The 23533-nt window shown below is 42.2% G+C and overlaps 2 protein-coding genes across 7 annotated transcripts in view; one reads left to right on the plus strand and one right to left on the minus strand.

Annotated features, from left to right (window-relative positions):
- Positions 1-2871, plus strand: LOC121729593. Its single transcript, XM_042118152.1, has 3 exons — positions 1-843; positions 1075-1250; positions 2789-2871. Exons 1-3 carry the CDS (start codon positions 50-52, stop codon positions 2869-2871), a joined length of 1053 nt encoding a protein of 350 aa, XP_041974086.1. The 5' UTR covers positions 1-49.
- Positions 2273-23533, minus strand: part of LOC121729725 (protein transport protein Sec16A) — a 27245-nt gene continuing 5984 nt past the window's right edge. For 2 of the 6 annotated variants that reach the window (XM_042118332.1, XM_042118329.1), the window contains 17 exons: positions 22410-22607; positions 21216-21359; positions 20287-20386; positions 19417-19488; positions 18577-18676; positions 18219-18348; positions 17659-17886; positions 17297-17368; positions 17087-17182; positions 16096-16979; positions 15502-15765; positions 10682-10801; positions 9692-9862; positions 8902-8999; positions 4517-4590; positions 4133-4260; positions 2273-3161 (listed from right to left, as the gene is read on the minus strand). In XM_042118332.1, coding sequence (XP_041974266.1) covers positions 3105-3161; positions 4133-4260; positions 4517-4590; positions 8902-8999; positions 9692-9862; positions 10682-10801; positions 15502-15765; positions 16096-16979; positions 17087-17182; positions 17297-17368; positions 17659-17886; positions 18219-18348; positions 18577-18676; positions 19417-19488; positions 20287-20386; positions 21216-21359; positions 22410-22607 — 2936 coding nt within the window. In that variant the 3' untranslated portion in view covers positions 2273-3104. Of the gene's footprint in view, positions 3162-3574; positions 3609-4132; positions 4261-4516; positions 4591-8901; positions 9000-9691; positions 9863-10681; positions 10802-15501; positions 15766-16095; positions 16980-17086; positions 17183-17296; positions 17369-17658; positions 17887-18218; positions 18349-18576; positions 18677-19416; positions 19489-20286; positions 20387-21215; positions 21360-22409; positions 22608-23533 lie in introns of all 6 variants that reach the window. The other 4 variants (XM_042118331.1, XM_042118330.1, XM_042118334.1 and 1 more) reach the window with 4 other exon arrangements.

Genomic DNA, 23533 nt, shown 5'->3' on the forward strand with positions numbered 1-23533 from the left:
CTGTCATTAAAATACAATAGGTAACCATGGTCAAAACCAATTTTATGCTATGAGTTATGACTGTGGAAAGGCACTCCGGGGGTGGTGTAGATCTTTCACAAAAACAGAGAGGTGGCTCACAGTTTTAGAGGCCATTTTCCTGGTCGTATTCATATCATTTCTGACGTATCTCATACTGCATTTACTCGTATGCTCTTGTATGGTCGATAATACTGAAATCCATGAGGCGAGTACGGGCGCAGAATACGTTACAGCTGGCGATTTTGCGACTACTCATCGCATCGAAGTCGCCACATCCGAGGAAAATACTGATGGAAGAAGTTGCTCGTGGACACCGTCTTATAAAACGGAGGCCGCCAATCGTCACTTTCTCGACGGACGGGGCGAACTTCAAACTCCAGCATTTAAATTGCTATCAAAAACTAAATTAAATCACTTATTATCGTACGATGCTCCCGATGAAGCCGATATTGAAACTGTAGAAACCGGTTTGGTGCTAGCTCTGGTGAGAGTACAACCGTTGACTTTCGGCTGTATACTGTCTGTTGTAAGCGAATGCTGGACCATTACGACGGCTAGCTGCTATGACAGTATCAAAATATCTCGCCATCGTGAACAATTCGTGATGATAGGCGACCGCGGTGATCTTAAAAGCGGCCACAACGTTTTAGAAGTTAAAATGCATCCAAAATACCGCTCGAATTCAACTTACTACGATCTGTGTGCGTTAAAGTCGAACACGTCTTTAGGGAAAGAAAAATTCTTGATATTACCGACACCGATCGACTATTTACTCACCGTTATAGGAGACCGGCTTACTGCTTTTGGATATAGAACAAATAGGTAATATTTTTTGCTGTCTCGCTTTCAAATTACTTAAAATTAAAAAAAATACCTACCACGTAGAACATCAGCCCAGTCGTTCATAGTATTTTCATATAAACTGTGTTTTTATCTATGATATAAATATCTAAATTCTAAAAATAGGCCGAGCGACAGCGGTGGCGGTGTTTTCTCTGAAAAATCAATGTAGATTTTAGTACTCGAGCTTTAGCCTAATTTTATCTATATCAGGAGTGCGGTTACGCTGCACGCGACAGTAGTGCGGTCGCTGTCGGCGCGGCGCTGCTCACTCGCGATGGGCGGGGCGGTGTGCGCGGGGCGGCGGGGCGGGGCGTGCGGCGCGGGCTCGCCCCTCCTGCGCGGCCGCACGCTGCTGGCGGTCCTCGCCGGCCGAGGCAGCGGGGGCTGTGCGCCCGCCTCCTACCGCAGCCTCGCCCCGCACACGAGATGGTTGCGATCACTGGACCCCTCAATAAACTATTTAATTTAAGAGCGAATACTTTCTTAATTTCCGTTTAGTCAGTTATTGACATCTTGCAGAAAGTCAAAATTTAAACACAGCGGCTAACATAAACAATTTTATTTATTTAAATATTTTCATACCATTGATTCATTATATATAATACATTTCGAATACTCGCGGGCCAATATACAGACAGCGCTACTCCCCGTCGTTATTTATAAGGCAATAAATCTATACAACCAGCCGGCACGCACGTGCGACGTACACGGACTAGCGACGTGCACGCACGCTGCGGCACGCACGTTATTGTCTATGCCCCGTATTGACAGACTATACTCCTAGCGACTTGCTTCCATTATTTAATTTTAATTCGAGCGTAGTAAATATTCGTTTACAACAAGTTTCTTGAAATCAAATTAAGTAACAGAGATATTATATAGCTATACACCGCAATGGCGAACAGTTTGATCCTAGTATAGTGTATCGATACGGTCGTGACTAAACAAATTAAATTATTGCACCATTTACAACAGATGATAATCGATCTAATATGTATAAAGTATTTATAAATCATTCTACAATAATTATTAAAAAAATTATATCAATTGTACGAGTTAATTTTTATAGTTAATTATAAATATAATACCAATTGTCCAAATAAAGTAATTAACATAATAAAAATATTTCACATTGTCAGACTTGAAATGACAACTACATACATGTACAAAGTAATGAGCAACGTTGGACTAAGCCCCTCCCCTTCCTCCCACCGTCACAATCCGAATTCACCCCTAAGAGCGACAGCAGATTTACAATTTCGAGTTGGCCAACTAAATCGCATAGTATACCAATAGCTATATATAGCGACTCATGAGAGCTCGCACATTTTTCCAACTAAATTGTACAACTAAATAATAATTGGACACCAATCGTATCAAAGTACTCGTATCAAAGTAAAGTATCTGTATCAAAGACGCGATTCCTTTCCGATTACCCACAGTAAAAAAATTGTCCAATTAAATTGTGAAACTGCGCAATTGAGTTGTAAGATTGTATATCTGCGGTGAGTGGTGACCCGAAAACGAAACGAAGCGAAAGAGATACATACAAAGGAATGTACATTCAAACTACACTAGAGCCTCGTACGCACGACAACTTTTTAACCCACGATCAAAAGCGGAAGATAGCACTCAACAGACAGAACTGTAAAGTAGTAGCACATATTATTATCATTTATCTGAAACTTAACGTTATAAGTAACGTTCAAGTAAACATATATATTATATACAGTCACGAATTTTATATGGTCATGTTTTAAGAACAGTTCGTGCGAACGAGGCCTAAAGCAACGCGATAGATCATAGACGTGAAAACTTAACAGAATATAGACCACAGTGCTGCGGTGGACAGATTACTAATCACAAACGAAACTAGAGAATAATAAACAACTAAACATAACAATCCATGAGTACTTCTGTACAGTCCGCGCGAACGACGGCCATCGCGACAGAGAGACGGCTGCATCCGAGAGGGACGGCGCTATACACTTCTCCGTCCCGCGGTGAACGACGCTCGGTCTTATATTATACATGTCATCTTTAAAATTAAATTACAGCAGCGATGTGCAGTGCCACAATGCTCTTTTAGCGCTTAAAATGAGAACTAGCCACCATCTCGGTAAACTGTCAGTTCTTCTTCTTCTTCTTCACGTTACTGTCAATGTCATGCAAGCGTCAAAAGATCCTTGTAGGACTGCGTTGAAGTCAATTGTCGAAGCCGAGTGTCCGGTGTCCGGTCATTACATGCCGCCGCGGTAGTCCCCGTCGCCCATCTGCGTTGGGTCGTACATCTCCGGCTGGAAAACATTATTCATATTTAATATTATAAATGCGAAAGTGTGCCTGTCTGTCTGTCCAAACTGCTGAACTGATTTTCCTGAAATTTGCTATGGAGATACTTGGAATTCCGGGAAAGGACATAAAATACTCTTTATCCCTGAAAAATGGGCGGTTCCCACCGCGATTGCGAGCGTCCTCTAGTCTAGTTATGAATAAATTTCTATAGTGTTTGTAGATAAAGTGAATTCTGTCAAAATACCACTTTATAAACTCTTCACTAGTTGACACTTAAGAAGAATAAGTATATAATTAAGAATTAAGAAGAATAAAATTAAAAAGAATTTCAATTTCAAATGGTCTTAATTCCAAAATTGTAATGCTCGAGATAATCGTATCTTTCTTACTCTGCAATAATTCTCTAGTTGTATACCTGACTAGTGTCCGTTTGTGATGTTTTCCGCGTCCTGATAGCGTGTTGTAAATTTAACAAGAATAGTTACTGTCGGATTCTCAATTTATTTATTGTACTTTCGAAGAAATGGATTCATAGGCAGTTGACAAACCTTCGTCATTCGTCATCGATTACGTCAATTCAATGTAATTCATGATCTGCCGGTAAATGACATCATCATCAATCATCGATCAAGAATCATGATAAATAAAAATAAATATTATATAGGTCCACCATCTGCCTATGAATCAATTTCACTGATATCATCTTGACGAGGTATGTATTTAATTTTTATTATTTTATTTAAATCAGGCTACGTAGGCCCATACCATATATAGCTTAATGACTAACATACATAAAAAAATATATAAACTTAACAACTACACATTATCACGAATTAACGGCGACGTGACGCGCGCTTCATTCCGGAGTCTCCCCCGGAACCTTCGGTAAACCACATCAGTCGGCCAGAATTCCTCCGCGTTATTTATTTATTTATGATCGTGTTAGAACATCCACGTGTATGCGTGTACGTACCTGCATGGGTACGGGCGGCGGTACGAAGAACTGCGGCGGCGCGGCGAGCGGCGCGGGGGCGGGGCCGGCGGGCGCGGGCCGCGTCGCGCCGCTACCGCCCAACACGTTCACGTACGCCTTCTTGATATCTGTTACACAATCAAAAGTTTAAACTTTAACCCGACTCTAAGATTATATAGCCTATGTTACTACGGTGATTATTACGAATTTTTTAACATATCAGGTCTAATAATAACCTCTCCCCCATCCTGCTTTGCATTAAAATAAATTCGTGCGGTTGTTGGTTAAAGTTGATTCTGGGGCGATTTAAAATCATCGATCGAAATTAATCGATTGATATTTTTTGCAAAATCGAAGTTGCAAGCAAAAATAACAAAGGCTCACTCTTCTTCTGTAGCTGGAACAGGTTGCCGGCGGGTGGCGGCGCGCCCGGCGACTGCAGCGGCGTCGACGTGCCTCTGTCAATTAATACACTCATTGTCAGTTTTTTGTTGAACATTTCAACGAACTCATCGTTATTTGCCTCTTTACATCGCGTTAAAACGCAGTAGCAATAGCGCGAGTAAAAAAGACTGCAATGTCAATTTTACCGATATTTTAGTATACAGGGAGCAATCAATCCTACCGACCAAATATTTTTAGGGCTTAGGTATCAGTAGGAGACTCCATTTAACCAAAAAATAGGGTGTTAATTTTTTTACAATAACATTTATATTTTATCGCACATAAAATCGTTGCAGAACGGTCACTTTTTTTTAATGATATAAGGGGGAAAACGAGCAAACGGGTCACCTGATGGAAAGCAACTTCCGTCGCCCATGGCACTCGCAGCATCAGAAGAGCTGCAGGTGCGTTGCCGGCTTTTTAAGAGAGAATAGGGTAATAGGGGAGGGTATGGAAGGGAATAGGGTAGAGGATTGGGCCTTAGGAGTGAGTGGGTAAACTCACTCACTGGGCGAAACACAGCGCAAGCGCTGTTTCACCCCGGTTTTCTGTGAGGACATAGTATTTCTCCGGTCGAGCCGGCCCATTCGTGCCGAAGCATGGCCCTCCCACGTACGAACTTCGTCACTTCGCGGCGGAGCGGAGAGCGGGAGTGACCCGGGGGTGGCGCGGGGGGAGGCACGGACGCGGCACGCGCCGGCGACGCGTAGTGTCCATTAATTGTGGTGTTTTTTCGGAAAACTTTCGGAAGCTATTTCTCAACATTTTAGTGCTGAAGGATTATGAAAGAAAAAATACGAGTATTTTTATTTTTAACAAGGATCTATAGTCTATACATCGAAATTTGGCCGGAAGGTTTAATTGCACCCTGTACAGTAGATTCTCACAGCCGTTGTAATAATAATAGTGATAGCTCGTTTCCCACTGAATACCAGCTATGAGCAATAATAGCAAAATACATACATAGCATTTACTTTATATAACATAACTGCGGCACTCAGAGACGAATATTAATTTCTTAACTGTAAGTAATTAAATGAAGATTTTGACATAATCACCATACTTTATGTGTCAAAGACTTCATTTAATTACTGCTAATGGGTCCTCTTCAAGATGGGCCATCGTAGTTGGCCATCGCGATGGCCCAGCGTGGGGAGGACGTAGTGGCGCAGGATGGCTTATGGCGCCAGCGATGGTTGTGGGGTGGCGGCAGTGTATCGCCTCTACAAGATGGGCCAGCGTAGTTGGCCATCACGATGGCCCAGCGTGGGGAGGACGTAGTGGCGTAGGATGGCTTATGGCGCCAGGGATGGTTGTGGGATGGCGGCGGTGTCGGTTTTTCGGCCGCACATCAAAGGGACCCAGCGACATTGATATACAAAAAACCCAAGATACACATTACACAGTTAACGTCGCAAAACCGTCCGCATAAAAATATAAGCGCACAATCTAAAATTATGCGCTTATTTCAAATAGTCTCGCGTCGCCCGCGTCATTGCAACGTCGTCAAAAATGCCGAAGTGTTCTATGCGAAACTGTAAAATATTACGTCAAGAACGTTAAAAAAATCCTTTTTTATATAGGGATATCGTATTTTCGTTATGTTAAAGTATTTATTTATTTATTTTTGTGGTTCTTATAACTTAAAACACGTCGTAATAAGTGATTTTGATTTAATTTGTTTCAAAACTTCACTCACCGGACGTCATGATACGGCAAATTTCAATCACCGCATTTTCATTGTAAGAACGATGCTTATCGGTCTCCTTATAATTTAGTCGTGTTATGCAAACGACTTTGTTCTTACTTGATGGAGTCGATTTTTTTTCATTATGATTTTTTTTTATTAATATGATTTAATTTTTTTCAATTACAGTTTTTACAAGTTAAACGACAACTTTATAATTAACTATTCCAAGGAAATTGATGTGTTTCCTAGTGTTATATATAATTATGACCATGACTGTTAAAAAATAATTATAGATTTAAGTATTAAGTTGAATTGTAATATTTGAAAAAATTAACAGTTTATCTAATAAATATTTGTTTCGTTCATTTATACATATTTATATCATACGCAAAACATATACATATTTATTTATTTAACATAAACTCTTAGATGAAAGTTGTGAAATCTAAGTATCTTTGTATTGTGAATTGTGATTTGTGTTAGAATACAATTTAACTAACTCTCACAACCTAATTATTTCTTTGAATTAAAAATATATAGATATATGAAAAATACGTCTCACCACCATGCCTTGTCCTACCGGCGAAGTTCGGTCATAAAATTTTATTGCTTTTTGTGGACTCCTTTGTAAAAAAACCGTTTATAGTTTGATTACAAGTACCTATTATAGTAAAGACGAGTATTTGGCGACAGTTTTGAGTCTTACTTTTGTTCGCAACTGTGTATCTTAAGTTTGTATATCAATGCCCAGCGAGCGGTCGAGGGAGGTGAGTGAGGACGTCGTATGTCAATTTACGAATTTCAAAATGACGAGTACGTCGTCTCATAATAATCTTATAAATAAAATTCTCGTGTCACAGTATTTGTGCATGAACTCCTCCAAAACGGCTCAACGAAATTTTGTATGTACATTCGTTAGAATCCTGAGAATGGGTTTCTATCTCATTTTTATATTATTTCTATTGCCTATTAGAAATAATTTATGTAGTAAACCAACGTTTGCCGGGTCAGCTAGTGAAGTTACAAAATTGAAAATTGTACGTGCTGTATAAATATATTTACCATAGATTGTCCATAGATATTATTATACTAGCTGTTGCCCGCGACTCCGTCTGCTACAGTATAGTATGTATAATAACAAACATAGATACACACACACATAGTGCAGTGTGCACATTAATGAACTGATGGTATGTGCTGTACAGATATTGCCGCAGCGGCTAATGCTTCCACGTCCATCTTGAACGACGCTTAGATCACAAGTCACAACTGAACACGGCCATCATGTAGAGACGTTGCGACCATTGTATAGCTATAGCTAGGGAATGCAATACCGGGGTACCGGGATCCCGCATGTATTTTGCGGGACTAATCCCGGTCGAAAATTTAGCGGGATCCCGCGGGACTGGCGGGATTACAAAGAAGCGTGATTCATACGTGCTCTGCGCGCGGGGGTGCGTGAACTGGCTACAGGCAGCCCACTAAACAATTTACATTCAGTTCACCTATAATAATTCACTTTAAATGACAATGACAACAATCAACCTAAAAAAAAAAAAAACCAGCGTGGAGACTGAGCCAACTTTTCCTGCTGGCTAGTGGATACCTTGTGTCGATTGTCGTCTTGTGTCGTTGTGCCTTGGTTGTGCCGTTTGGCAGACACAACTAATACCTTAACTTTTTTAACATAATTTTATAAGCTTGGGCTGTACCTATAAATATAACGTAATCTTTTAGCACAACTTTCTCTATATTTCGAAAAAAAAAATTTTTTTAATAATAGATGAAAATAAATAGGCGTGTTTTTTAGTCTTTTAACTATTAATCATAAAATGTTTAGTTTTTTTTTATATCTAAGGTATGAAGTAGGTATTAATAAGCCCTTGTAAAAAAAGTGACCGAGTTTATTTGAGTTTCTAAGAATAAAACGGTTTCTATCAATTAGTATCAGCGTTGCCAGATTTTTTTTGTGCCAAGTCGGGACTTTGAAACTTTTTGAGAAAAAAAGCGGGATTCTTCAGTCTAAAGCGGGACAATGTAAAAAAAAGTATAAAATCATTTTATTTTTATTTTTTATCTTTTTATTTGCGTTAGAATAACGTTTACGTGACAAAAGATAGCTAAAATAGCCAAAGAAAATCCACCCCTCTACCTCCCGTACTTTTATCTTCATTACCTTTCTTTCTCAGCACGCTGCACGTACCTACGTTCGGGCTTTTCCCGAAAAGCGGGACTGTGCCTGTCCCGCACGGGAAATTTAATTTTGATGAAAAAATGGGAACGTCCCGCCAAAATCGGGACGTCTGGCAACGCTGATTAGTATAGTCTTTATAACGATTTGTTTTAAAAGTTTAAGTCCACCCTGCGGGATCCCGCAAATACCGGGATCCAGCGGGATTTTTTTATTTATTTATTATACATTCTTACAACTATCATTACAGACTAATATCCAATTGTTGATTGATTGTGATGGTTCAATCCCACAAATACCGGGATTGAAATTATCTTGCAGGATTGCATTCCCTAGCTATAGCCACTGCATGCGCCATTTGATGGGCCAGCGCTGGGCCATCTTGTAGAGGGGCCATAAGAAATTAATATTCGTGTCTGAGTGCGGTAGATAGTGATATCGTACCTGGGCTGCGAGGGCGGCGGCGCGGGCGGGGCGGCGGGCGGCGCGTCGGCGGGAGCGGCCGTGTCGCGCCAACACTTGTTCGTCTCGTCCCACACGATCTAGCGCACACACAACTAGATATTAAAGTTTAAACTAACAGACACACAACTTAACGTATACCACTACTATAATAAACTATTAGGTACTTATCAGTTCTTGATTTTCGGGCACGTTATTTTACTTAACACCAATTATGTGTCATATACCTATGTAATTTAAATTATTTAACGATCCGATATCAGAATCGAGAAGAGGGGCTATAAAAAAAATCGAAACCCAAAAGACGAAAAAACTAGCTGTACCTTACAAAATAAAAGACATTAAATAAATAAGAATTTATTAATTCAAAGCACTACTCTACTGACAGATTGATAACACAAAATAAATAAAAATAATTAACAAAATATGACTACTCGAAACAATAAAACATAGCAAAAATATATGCACAAATAAATATAAATAAAGAGACTCTAAAAAATAAAATTTAATAATATTAGGATAGAAGAACCTTTAAGTTATAACAATCCTATGAAAATAATTTGACTAGAGTGGAAAAGCATTCATTTGAATATTTTGACAAAAATACATTTATGCTTTCCTACAAGTGAAAAAACAACTGAACATAATTGCTAACAAATATTCCGTGCACGCTACAGCCGTACGCGCTGTGCGTCTCGCACGCAATGTTTGTACGCACTACGCGTCTATCAGTAGCGTAGCTACACTACAAGAGGGTGGGCATGGGACTCACGGTGGGGTTCTTGTCATCGGGCAGGATCATCTGGTTGGGCGCGCGCAGGGACAGCTTGTTGAGGAAGCCGCCCAGCCAGCCGCCGCCCTTGCCCTCGCCGCCCTTGCCCTTATCGTCGCCCTTCGACTCCTTCGCGGCGGGCTTCGGCGAGTCCGTGTCGCGCTCCGCGGCCTGGATACATGCGTTTATATATTATAACTCGTTAGGTGAAACAAAGATAAATTATTATACTTGTGTTTGTGGCACTGAAACTAAATGACGAACTTCAAAATGGTAGTACATTTTGAAGTTCGGCATTTAGTTTCAGTACTACATACACAAGTATAATAATTTTTATTTTCAAATTTAGAATTATAAGTACCATCGAAGAAATTGATTCATTAGTTCAAGCGAATTAACTGAAAATTTGGCAAAATTAAAGTACGACTTTAAATCAAAAAATTTGAAAAAAAAAAACATAATAGTTCTATACCTATACATTACTGGAAAACATATAAAAAGTCTTATGGAGTTTAAAGTAACACCGTTTAACGAGTACGAATGCTCATATTTCGCTGAATGGCCGCACGAAAGACATTTAAAAAATAGCATAGCAACAGTAAATAAAAGAGTTTAAGGGGGGGGGGGGGATTTAACTTTACTCTGTAACCTACATAGTCTGATAGATAAAAGTTGTACTTTAATATTGCCAAATTTTCCATATATTGTCTTGAACTACATAGGCAGTTGACGGATCTACGTCTTTTGGTCGGCTTTTGTCAAAGCTGTGAATTGTGATCGGTCGGATGGGTTTGACGTAACGTTTAGGAATCAACTTCTCTGATAGTACATATTAATATATATCAATATTGTATCAAAGACTTTTATTAATCAACTGTAAATGTTACTAGTGTGTATAGTGACCGACTTTCTTTTCGCCATCGGTCTATTATAGGGTATGCATATACCTTTATTAACAAATAAACAATAATAGTGATTATGAAGGCTGACCTGTTCACCGTTGGGCGTGTCGTCGTAGTCATCGTACAGCGCGGGGCGGGCGGGGCGGGCGGAGGAGGCGCCCGGCATCGTGATGGTGGGCGGCGCCGCGTCTCCCGCCCACGCCGAAGGCTGACAACATACTCAATTATGTAACTTACTGCACATCTATGCGTTACACCGCGGCGTCGGTCTATCGTACGAGGCTTCGTGCTATGAGACGATACCATTGGACGATGTACACGCAGATCGTCCAATGGTATCGTTAGCACGAAACACTACGCAGGTGCGGCCCAAGCATTAGAAGAATATTTCGTTTCAAAACATTTTGATCTAAAAAAAATAACCGCCGACTAAATGTTATTGCACGGAGGGCTCCCATGCACACATAGCTGCAAATTCGTATCGCAATGTCATTTTTATTCAGTTTTGTCGCAGACATTTGCGATGCGAATGTACGCAGTTTTGTGTGCATGAATTTAGTTCGGTTTCATTATACCGCGTTTTGTTTATATTTATATCAAAATGAATTGAAACAGATAAGGCATGGGGTAGTGGAGGTATTTAATCAAATCTCTTCTCAATTGGTTACCAATTATCTTCTTTTCTCGGCTAAGTTCGGGGATATTGCTCGGCTAACGCCAGCTTCAACTCGCGCACGAAGGGTTCCGTACCATAATAGACCAAAAATAGGCTGAAAATTGTGTTTTTTGTATGGGAGCCCCCCTTAATTCGTTAATTTACTTAAATTTTATTATTAATTATTAAAGTACAAATACAATTGAGTTTTTCGTGAATATTTCAAGTGCCTATAATTATGTCGATTGTTGCCGTTATTGATATCGATCAAAAAATTGCAAAAAAAAATCACGTTTACAACAAACGGGAGCCCCCATAAATATTTAATTTAATTTGTTTTTAGTATTTGTTGTTATAGCGGCAACAGATATACACAATCTGTGAAAATTTCAGAAGTTTTGCTATAGCGGTTTTTGAGATACAGCCTGGGGACAGACGGACAGACATCGAAGTCTCCGTAATAGGGTCCCCTTTTTTACCCTTTGGGTACGGAACCCTAAAAACGAGTGTGCTTTAGACCACACAACTGAAGTAAAACTTCTTGAGCTCCATCTATATTATCAATTATGTATATATTGAAGAAAAAGAAGAATATGTGCGCGCACACCTCTCCGTTGCCTCGATCACGCTTTCGTAATGTTCGATTCTCGTCACGCATGTGCCAGCTTACTCGTCAAAGACATCAAGTCAAGTAAAGAAGTTTTACTTTAAAAAATAAATAAAAAAAAACAAACAGAAGACTTTAAATAAAACAACAGTATTCTAGGAAACATTATATTGCAAACTACATTATACAAAAGTGTATTTGGTACAGCTCACTATCATTTGTACAGATTTGTGCAGTCATTCAAAGTTTTGGTATACTTATTAATTTGCAAACTACTGTAGTGTATATACTTTCATTGGAGAGTACTATAGAAGTACAAGGATTTTAATTTTTATGGCACATATTATGTCATATAGTGAGTGTCGAGTGAGCGTGGATACAAAACAATTGTCACTTAAAGTGGCTGCCAGCGTTAAGGTGCCGGTTGGCAGCGGGCGAAATACCCTCCGCAGCTAGCGATACTTATTCATAGAAATGCATAGAAACAAATAGTGTCGCGATGACAGTAGTAGACCGCTGCCAATCTACCCTGGGTTGCACTAACTTACTATAATTATAAATTCAACTATAACAAAATGTAAAATTTCTAGTACAGTTCGACAAGGCTTTACTTGAACGTGGCGAGAAAAGGAAGTAGACGCTTCTCTCATAGTATGGAGAGTAGATGGAGGAGAACTATCTTATATGGGTGATATTTGAAAAAGTGTCCAGCTGTACGCAGTAAATAACAGTTGAAAAATCCTCCAAGAGTGGCGCTAGCTGCAGCAAAGGGTATGGAATGAATGTAGCCGTTGGTGACAAAATATAAATTGAAGTTAGCCGAATAGCCGAGTCACAGAATTACTGGGTTAATACCGATATATTTTAAAAAGTATAACCTAAAATAACTGAAATAAAATCTGCTAAATGATTTAAAATTTACCCTGTTGCTACTGTAGCGCCACCCTAATTTAACGCATTTCAGCGGACACTTTTTACATACAGAGATAGTTCTCCTCCATCTACACTCCATATATCATAGAAAAACGTCATTTTTGACATGGGTTTGACAGTTCCGCTTTACCAGCAGCGCTCCCGTCAATGTCACCCACGTTCAAATAAAGCCTTGTTGTCGAACTGTAAAAGTCAATGATGGACGACATATTTGACGATAACCTTAACTATTTTTTAACAACGCCTCTGGTGCGACCCACCCTAAGTTTTCATTTTGGCCACACGTGTTATACATTTTATTATATGACACGAAATGTTGTACACCTAGTTTTACAATTAGAGAGCATAATGCGACTCAGTGGCGCTTAATGTCGAATTATGCTGAAACTACTTTTCTGTCAGAGTTGGTATCCATTGCACGCATTAAGCGAAACCACTACTTTTAATAGTGCTCGATTGTGCGAAGCGGTGTTGTTGTTGAATGATTCAACAAGCATTCAACGTTAAGCATTATGCCGCATAATGCGCTATAATGCTCTTATTGGAAAACACACACATTTCGTGTCATATACGTTATACATTTGACAGGAGGACAAGAGTTTGTAACAGATGTTTCTCAAGTAAAGGTAACTTTTCGATCGCCGTAAGCGACCGCAAGTCGCGACCGAAAGAAATGCCACTTTATGACGTAGGTCCTAGGCTATAAGTCTAATTTACTACCGACATTGGTCTAGAGTCTAGACTCTAGAATCTTGCAGCGTTGATCGCAAAAGTACATTTTAGAGTTTAGACTAACAAAATGGTGTCTATAGTTCAGATATTGGCTACAAGCCAAAAGCAGCTGCCTTGCAGAGCTGTATATATGTCAATACTATTTTTTTAAGAAAGTACTGTAAGTATAATCGATTTTTTAGATTTCTGGTAATCGATATTTTTTTAGATATACTATGGCAGTGTGAAAATCTCTATAGTATGAACAGTAAAAAATCAATATCATTCACTCACAAGCTCATGAGTGAAGTCATCAATTATACAATATTCATTATCAAATCAGATTTCCAATAAAGCATTCTAGATTATTTTTCATAGCACATGTTATGAAAAATCATAACAAACATAATTATATAAATAAGTGATTATTACAATAATTATATGCTAAATGTTATATAAAGCGAGAGAATAAAGTAAATGCCAAAACGACGAAATAATAATAAATAAAAATCAGATCTCTTATCACAGGCAAAAAAATATAAATCACACAAACACAGATCAATAAATGGCGTTCGTACATTAAAATATATTTGATTTGATGTAATATTGAATAATTTCAAAATCTAAATGCGATTTTTTTATTTTATATCATAAATACAAAATATGCATTTTTAAGTAGCGTATAAGAAAGCAAATAGAGTTAAATGCATATTCAAAAATTCAATTATCAATAAGGATCGCGCAAACGAACAATCGACCGCCACAATAGGCGGTTGTCATTTGTTTTGCGTCGCAATTTTTCTTACAACACTAACATTTTCCTGTTTAGCGCTAGTCGCCGAAGTCGGTCGAGCCTTTAAGCTTCATTTTTTACTGCCACCCTCAGAGACTAATATTACTTAACTGTAAAGTATGTTGAGAAAAGCCCCATACATTAACCGTCAACATCTTCTTTTATTTATTTATGTAATATAGAAAACTTACAGCTAAGTTTTACTTAGGTATTTATATTCGTCTCTGAGTGTGGCAGATATGTAGTTTGATAATAATTATACTCGCTAAATAAGCGAAAGTTAAATATGTAGCCTTTCGCGATTATTATCTTCGTTTACATCTGAATTAAATTGGATCTAAACAGAGTTAAACATTATGCATGAGTGTTGTTAGTACAGCACGGGTTCATCTATATCGAAGGTCTCAGCGGCGGTGAGGAAGTAGGTGCGGTGGGGGTCGCGGCGCGGGGGCGGGGGCTCCTCCTCCAGTGCGGGTGCGTCCACCGGCCACGTGCGCGCCTCCAGCGGCTCGTCGATGGGGAACGTCCCGCCGAATACCAGCGGCCGCCCGCGTCTTGACGCCGCCGCGCGCAGGCTGCGCCGACACGCCGCCGGCCGCGACACACCCACTCCCGGCAGCGCCACGTCGTATATATCCTGGCCGAGCTCGTCTTCGCTGTCGGAGCAGCGCAGGCGCTCCGGTGCGGAGGGCGGACGCTCAGCGGGCGGGCGCGTTGCGGGCGGACGCTCGGCGAGCGGGCGCGTTGCGGGCGGGCGCGCGGTGCGGCGGCGGCGCAGCGGCGACTGCGCACACACGCGGCGTTAACACAGTCGCCCCGCGGATGGCACCGCCGCACCGTACGCGCCTAGCGACCGATTTAGACTTCTCGGTGGAGCACACTCGTATTTTACTTCACTCCGTTATTTTCAAAACCACGCGATATGAAAGAATACGTTACGTACGTAACATCGTAATTATTTTTTTTTAGTAAAAATTTTAAGAAAAATAAAAGTACGTGCAACTATTAAGGTTCGCCCTGAGTCGCGACCATATTGTAAACGTTGCGTCGTTTATAGTTAAGATGTCGTAAATCTTAAGAGCAAAATATCTAAGCATACTAAACGATCGGCATCGAACGAGCATACAGCGTAGAATGAAACGGAACGACGGTGCCATCCCGCTCGAGCGGGGCGGTGGCGGGGCCGGGGGCGAGGAGGGGGTCACTCACCTCGCTGTACTGGTAGGTGGAGTCGGGCGCCCAGTAGGGGTCGGCGTAGGCCTGCGCCGAGTCGTCGGGCCGCTGCCAGTCGTCGGCGTACTGCGACTCGTGCTGCTGGGGCTGATGCTGCTGCTGCTGCTCCTCTAGCTGCTGGTGGTGCTGCTGGTGCTGCTCGTGCTGCTGCTGCATCTGCTGCATGTGGTACTGCGCCGCGTAGTCCGGCGCCTCCTCCACCGGGTCGGGGAACGCGGCGGGCGGCGTTTGTTGAAGCGTCTGAAAAGCACGAATAAAACCTCAGTACCGATTTCATATAATTACAAAAAACTGCCGATTGAAGATTGCTGATTATAATACTGAGTACTAATGATTAACAGGCGTCACATATGTTGTATTGCTGTGGTATAATATAATTTTAAAAAACGTTATTGCAAAATTTTGTTGAAGTAGCACTAGGTTTTAATAAGTATTGAATTAAAACATTGTAAACTATTACTCCTAGTGAGTTTTAATTGACTAAGTATCCTGTTTTTAAATTCCATGTATCTGTAGCTGTATGTTTCCATTTATCTTAAAAAAAAAAGATATGACAAGCATTCATGTTACCTGGTCCGCCCACTGGGAGGCGTCGTGTGGTTGTGGGGCGGGCGCGTGCTGCGGTGTTCCGGCCTGCGAGTCGGCCCGCAGCGCGGCGGCCAGGTCGTGCACGTCGCGCAGCCAGCGGCGCTCGCGGCGCGGGGAGGAGTCGGCCCCGTCGTCGTCGGGGTCGGCGTCGTCGTCGGCGAGCGCGGGGTCGAGGTGTTGCAGGCGGTCGGCGAGCGCGGCCACGGCGCCGGCCAGCGCGGCCGAGTGCGCGTGCGGGGCCGCCGCCAACGCGCGCGCCGCCCGCTCGCAGTAGCCGAGCGCGCGCTCGCTCAGCCCGGCGTCGACGAGCCGCACCGCCTGCAGCAGCTTGTATGGCACCAGCTCCTGCAGCACGAAGTCCCGCGACAGCGACAGCGCGTACTCGTACACCTCGGTGGCGTGCAGCGCGTCGGCGGTGGCGTGGCGCGCGAGCGTCGGGGCGCGCGGGTCGGCCAGCAGGAGCGAGAGGCGCGGGCGCGGCGCGGCGGGCTCGGCGGCGACGAGCGGCGCTAGCGGGTGGCGCGCGGGCTGCTCGCCGGCCGCCAGGTAGCAGAACTGCGCGGAGTAGGGCAGGCCGCGCGCGCCCAGCGAGTCGCCGAGCTGCAGCAGCGCGCGGCGGTCGTGGTCGGGGCGGGCGGAGGCGTTGGCGAGGATGACGGCGGCGTGCGGGCGCCAGTCGCCCCAGGCCTCGTCGAGCACGGCGGTGGCGGCGGGCGGGGCGCGCGCGGCGAGCGTGTGGTACAGGGTGTGCAGGGGGTCGGCGGGTGGCAGCGCGGCCACGAACCGCGCCGCGACGGCCGCGCGCGCGCGCCGGTCCGCCGCCAGCTGCAGCGCGTGGCCCCACAGACCGCAGCTCATCGCCCACTCTGAAATACATTTGTTGCCAAAATTTTGTCGTGCAAACGCTTCGAAATAACGAGCTAGATTGGTTTCATTTAAGAATTAAAGCAGTTCTAAGATTAGATCGTCTTACCGATGGCCTCCTGCCTGTTGCCGTACAGTAGCAGCTCGCGCAGGCGGTCTATGGCGGCGCGCTCGTCCACCCCCCGTTGCGTCTCGCGCTCCACACCTGTGAAAGTGATTGTTTATTTACCACACTGTATAGCGTATATATGCCGACTTATTTTGTAGGGACTATGAAGGAATTGTCAATTGAATGGATGTCGACTATTATACCACTCACCGTCATCAGCGAGCGGCGGCGACGCGGCGTCGTCCCGGCTAGCGCGCGACGCCGACGACTCCCGACGCGTCTCTGTGAATCATCAATTATGTTATTATGAGTAAGCTCTGAGTGATTATCTATCTATTTATATATAATAATAATATACATTATTATTATATTTCAAACTATGTTTCATTCCTAAAAACAAACTATCAATTTCAACAGAAAATACGTCAACACTGCTGAACCGATTTTATTAATTTTTTGTAAATTAAAGCCACGTAAAAGAGATAAGACAGATGGCAAGGAAAATGAACAAGAAATTCAACATATTATCTTTACTCCACTACAAATAAATGTACAAGATATAAAAAAGTTACCGTGCGCGTGGGCAGGCGGCTTGTATGGGAAGTCGTGTGTGTGCTTCATGAGCAGCTCGGCGATGTCGCCGCCGACGACGACGCCGTTCTGCCGCAGCAGCAGCGCCAGCAGCCGCCACACGAGCGCCCGCCCCGCCGCGTCGCCGCCCCCCCACACGCCCCCCGCGCTTCCCGCCTCGCCCGCGCGGGACTCGCAGTACTGCACCACGCGGCTCTTGTGGCTCACACCTGTATTACATAAGGTATCAAATTACAGATAACACACTCCCGCACTCAGAAACGAATATTTATTCATTATAGTTGTGGTGTAACTGTAATTAAATTTATATTTTGAACAAAGCTCCATACATTATCTGGCAAATTCTTCGTTAAATTGAAGTTTAATCATTAAAATATGTCTCAGAGTGCGATCAACAGACTTGCAATTTTATTAGCAAAAAGACAAAACAAAAATATCGATCGAGGTTTAATATTTCTGTCGTGTTGGTGTTTACAGCTTTACCTAATGATGTAGTCCGAGTTCAAGACTATACCTTAACCAAACACCTAAATATACGTACCCTTGACGAGCGGTCCGGGGAAGGCGGCGAGCTCCATGGCGGCGGGGTCGTGTCGCAGCGCCGCCGACAGCGACAGCACCGCCACGCCGCCGCCGCGACACACCACCAGCGACCGCGCGCCGACGCAGCCCTGACATATAACACGACATATAAGCAAAGAAGTCAGATGAATTAAATCTAGAATATCAACTATTTTTTTGATAACCATTAAAAATTATCTTACGAGTTTAGAGCATATCATCATTACAGACGATTGAAGCGTAAATACGGAACTTTTTACTGACACACAAACTTTAAAGATGCGTGTCTCACTGTTTTGACTCAAAACTTTTGAGTATAATTTACAATGTGTAAGTACCTTGACATGCGACGTGACGAACTTGAACGGCGTCATCCGCTCGGAGCGCACCGTCGACTCCTCCAGCTGCAGGTTCAGCGACATGTCCGTCGTCAGCTCCCTGCACGCACACATTATTACCACACGCTCGTACGGAAGACCAGCAGGCCTACTACGAAACCGTTTTGAGACTCAAACAATCGGACGAGAATGCCGCGTCCTGCTCTAACAACGTCATTTCACGTTTGTTAGAGTAGGATACAACATTCTCGTACGATTGTTTGAGTCTCAAAACCGTTTCATGGTACGGGCCCTAGCACATACGTACGTGCATGCACGCGCACACACTTACACAAGTACGTACCCAAGTACGCATACACACGTACATATATACTCGTACATACTTACGTATCCATTATCTAAGTACACACACACGTACGATGCAGGCGAATGCGTACGAGCGTACTTTGTACAGGTTACACATAGAAGATTATCACGAATAGTACACAACAATTTGCAGTATTACAAAACAAAACATTGCTACTACCTCCAACCCGTCAACTCCCACAAGCAAAAGCATGTACTAAGCCTGTCAAACAAACTATAACAAAAAATGAACTTGGAAGCAAAAATAAGTGATGTTTACAGAAGGAAACATTTCAAAGTCACAAGGAACAGTAGTTTCAACGTTGTAGCTTAAGTAAATAAAACTATTTATAGTTTAAAGTAATCATAGAAATGTTAATAGTCAACACTATTTCACGAGTTCTCATCCGACGATAATATACTAATGAGTTACGATACATGTATATTATAATGGCCATGTGAATAATAGTGATGGTATTGTGGTGGTAGTGATACCTGTCCGAGATGTCAGTCCGAAGCGAAGGAGCGCCGCGCAGCTCGGACAGCTCCGCCCGCCAGCCGCCGTACCTGCGCCGCACCACGCACACGTATACGCACGAGCGTGCACACACACACACGTACAGTTACATATGAACCCAGCTCGCAGGAGTCATAAGAGATATAATTGTACGTGATATGACATAACAATATTTACAAAGCAAAAATACCGCCATTTGTGAAACGTGCAGTAGGCGATACCTTTGAGGTTTCCCAATTCATGGTGAGTGTTAGTAGTGGGGCGGGGTGAGGTTACTGGCGCGTGGGCGGAGGTGGATATTTGTCGACGACCCGAATGATATGAATTAAAACCTTAAGGTAAAAACAAATCTCCTTACTAAAAACAATATTTACACATCATAATTCTTATTCACAGTTATGTTTTTGACTGTAAAGTAACATTTCTATCGATTCAGATAAAAATAGCATCTGCTAGTTATTTGCTGTGTAGATATTTCATTATAAATGGCCATATCTTGTCATTCACTAGAGTCGTCGATTACATTAACTGAACTCAATTTTGTACCGCAAATAATAAAAGCTAGGGCTCACTCCAAACTCCTGTATATATTTTAATTGGATTTATGTTGCAATCTTTATTAAATTCAATAAAAAATATTCCAACAGACGTCACCGAGTGCAAACGCCAGCGTTCGTGCTCGTACGCACTCGAGCGTCCCCCGTGCAAGCTAGTACGCACACGAGCGTCCCCCGTGCGAGCTATTACGCACTCGAGCGTCCCCCGTTCGAGCTAGTACGCACTTGAGAGCATCCCTCGTGCGTGCTACTACGCACTCGAGCTTCCCCCGTGCGTGCGTGCGTACTCACGTGTCAGTGTGCTTGAGACCGTTGGCGCTGGAGCGGCCGGAGTGCACGCTGCCGCGGTCGTCAGCACGCACGTCGTACCGACCACCTGCCGCGTATCCTGCTGAAGTTACAACATATATGTAGTATGTGGCTTAGTAAGTCATATAAGACAGACTGCACTAATAGCGACGCCTCCGTGGTCCAGTGGTTTAGAGCGCGGCTCTTGACTCGGAGGTTGTGGGTTTGATTCCCGCGTTGGAAACTTGTTATTTCCAAGTTTGGTTAGGACAATGCAGGCTAGTCACCTTATTGTCTGAAAAGTAAGATGATCCATGCGTCGGGTGGGCATGTAAAAAGTCGGTCCTGCGCCTGATCTGTCGCCAGTCGTGTCGGTCGTCCGTCCTACTGGGCTATGAGAGTAAAGGAATAGAGAGTGCTCTTGTGTACTGCGCACACACTTGGGCACTATAAAATTACTCCTGCGTAACTGGCCTGGTTTCAATGAAACTGGCCACCGTCGCAGAAACCGGTGAGGGAGTATTTATTAATAGCGACGACGAAAACTAGTATCGAGCTGTATTTACTAAATATTGTGGTGGTCTCGTTTGATTTTAATTAAAATATATCATACCGTTGTGGCGGTACCCACAATTCGCCTAACATTCCTGCATCGCGCTATCGAAGTTTCGGAGAACGGCAAGATATATACAACGTCTGAAATGACGTCAGTGGGCTTCGGCCTGACCGAGCATGCTATCTCGCTCGGTCGGAAGATCTTCCTTTTCGGCCGCCACTAACAACGTTAAACCGTCAATTTAGTTGGGAATAGGTATTATCATATTCTATTTAACGTTTTAATCATATCAAAACTGACAAGTGTACATTTTGATTTATTAAAACGATGTCAGATTCAACTGATGATTATACACAAACGATATGCTAAGACTTACCATCAGCATAGTACTTGGCGTATGCGGGGTCGGTGAGCTGCTTGTAGAGGCGCATGTAGGCGGCGGGGTCGGCCAGCCGCAGCCGCTCGTAGTACTCGTACTGCCGCCGCGTCGCGTACTCGTCGCCGTGCACGCCGTAACCCACTGAAAAAAAATAAAGCATTTTTTTTTCATTCATAATTGAAAAATTGCACTGGTCACTTCGTCGTTCATAAACAGCTTCTACTTAGCACGAATGGTTCTTCTTGTCGGGTTAATTCTCGAACCCATGGTAGAAATCATTGTAGACTCGACCTTTAAAAAGTGTATGTTTAAATACTTTGAATAAAAATTATTAACGTTGAACATCAGGAGCGAACATCAATTTAAAATTTATCCAAAATGATAAAAGTCTAAAATTATTAAAAAATGTTTTCTTTCTAAATAAACTTAAACAATGATTGTTTCCGTGGTGTTTACTATTATCTGGCGAGAAGAACCGGTGTAAGAAACTCTTTAAACATTAACATATTTAATTTGTATGTGTGAATTGTGAATAAGGAAAAACAGTTCACATTGTTTATTTGACTAGGTCAATGGGCTAAGCTTTAGCAACAGAATAGCGATAATAAGGATTTGACGGTTTGCTTCATACACTTATTAGTTGATATCATAATAATTATGCATTCTGTGAGCATCGCCACTAAGCGACATTAGGTAGCTACTTGTTACATCCACAATAATTATCCAATTCATGTTAAAATAGGTTACTTAAACTTAAAACGTAAAATCTAACATATACAGGGTGTAACAAAAATAAGTGATAATACTTTAGGGTGTGCACGTGTTCCTTGTAGAGAGTTCACTGTGAAAGTAGCAGCGCTGAAAGACCAAATTTTTTTTTAACTTTTGTATGGGGAAACTCGTGACGCTCGGGCCCTTGCCCATACAAAAGTGAAAAAATTTTTTCGTCTTTCATAGCTGCAACTTTCACAGTGAATTTTCTACAAGGAACACGTACACACCCTTAAGTATTATCACTTATTTTTGTTACACACTGTATTTTGCATGCTAAGCAGATTGTTTGCTACTGCACTTAACTTACTTTAAGATCTTTTGTTAACAACATTCTATGTAAACAAATGACGATTATTATTATAGGTTTGCCTTCGTAATCGTCTTCTTGAGACTAGACTATAGTATGTGCATAATGACCGTCATAATAATGATGTCCAGCATCTCGTGTGTCGCGTGGGTCGCGTGGGTCGCGTGGGTCGCGGGGGTCGCGGGGGTCGCGGGGGTCGCGGGAGTCGCGCGGTCTGCGGCGCGTGTCGCGGCGACGGCGCGGCTCGTCCTCGTCCGTCACCGCCGCCTCGCGCGACCCGGGCCGCGAACCCGGGGAGTATGTGCCGTCTGAAACATCACGTGTTTAGCTTTAGTCATCATCATCCTGCCATCTTCATATCGAAATTCGGCGGTCAGTTGGTTAAATTTCTTCCAGTCTTGGCTTAATTTATTTAACACTCGGTCCATTCTATTATATCAAAACTTTAGTAGGTGTATAGAACATTACATAACTAACTGAATCAAGTGTAGAAGATTCGAGAACCTAGTAGGGTGAATTCAGATGGGAGATTGACCTCAAATATATTATATAAGTAACGTTAGAATATATCCCCTTCTTACCAACATTATAAATGCGAAAGGGTATCTGCATTTTGCCTCTTCACACTTAAACGACTGAACAGACTAGACTGAATGGCATAGAAATACTTTGAGAGGCGGAAAAGGACATAAAAGTTGTTTTGTGGAAAATTGTACGGTGCCCGCGCGATAGACTTCAGCGTAAGGGATTGACCGGTATAGTAAGGGAGTGACCGGCGTCTTTTACTATATAATTCCACAGAATAGATAATAATCTTTAATATTAAACTGACTTTATAATACTGGGTTTTGAGTGTAGTAAATACATATTTTTATAAAAAATATATAAATACTATAAATATATAAAAAAGAGATAGATATTGAATAGGGTTATAGAGAAATCATTTTCAAACAAGTCCATCACCATTAAAAGAGTTTCCAAATTCCTAACACCAAATAATTTTGTACATACAACAAAATTTTGTTTTAATTATATTCATTAGGTAGTTACTATACATAGCAATAACATTATTAAACAAAAGTAAAATGGAATGTTTCTAACATTGAAGTAACTCTGGGAAACCATTATATAATTATTAATACCTGAATTTTGATAAACAGCAAAAATGTAGGAATATAACATAGCATTGTTTAATGTTTATCTTGGAAAATTTTCCTCAAGTAGTTCAAATATA

The sequence above is a fragment of the Aricia agestis genome, chromosome 8 (assembly GCF_905147365.1).
Source record: "Aricia agestis chromosome 8, ilAriAges1.1, whole genome shotgun sequence".
NCBI lineage: Eukaryota > Metazoa > Arthropoda > Insecta > Lepidoptera > Lycaenidae > Aricia > Aricia agestis.

What these genes read in the sequence shown, in the direction of transcription:
- LOC121729593 (XM_042118152.1), top strand. Translation starts at nt 50, where the DNA reads ATGAGTTATGACTGTGGAAAGGCACTCCGGGGGTGGTGTAGATCTTTC. An exon ending in TTTGGATATAGAACAAATAG is followed by an intron (nt 844 to 1,074) that starts GTAATATTTTTT and finishes TATCTATATCAG; the next exon opens with GAGTGCGGTTACGCTGCACG. An exon ending in CGGCCGAGGCAGCGGGGGCT is followed by an intron (nt 1,251 to 2,788) that starts GTGCGCCCGCCT and finishes ACTTCTGTACAG; the next exon opens with TCCGCGCGAACGACGGCCAT.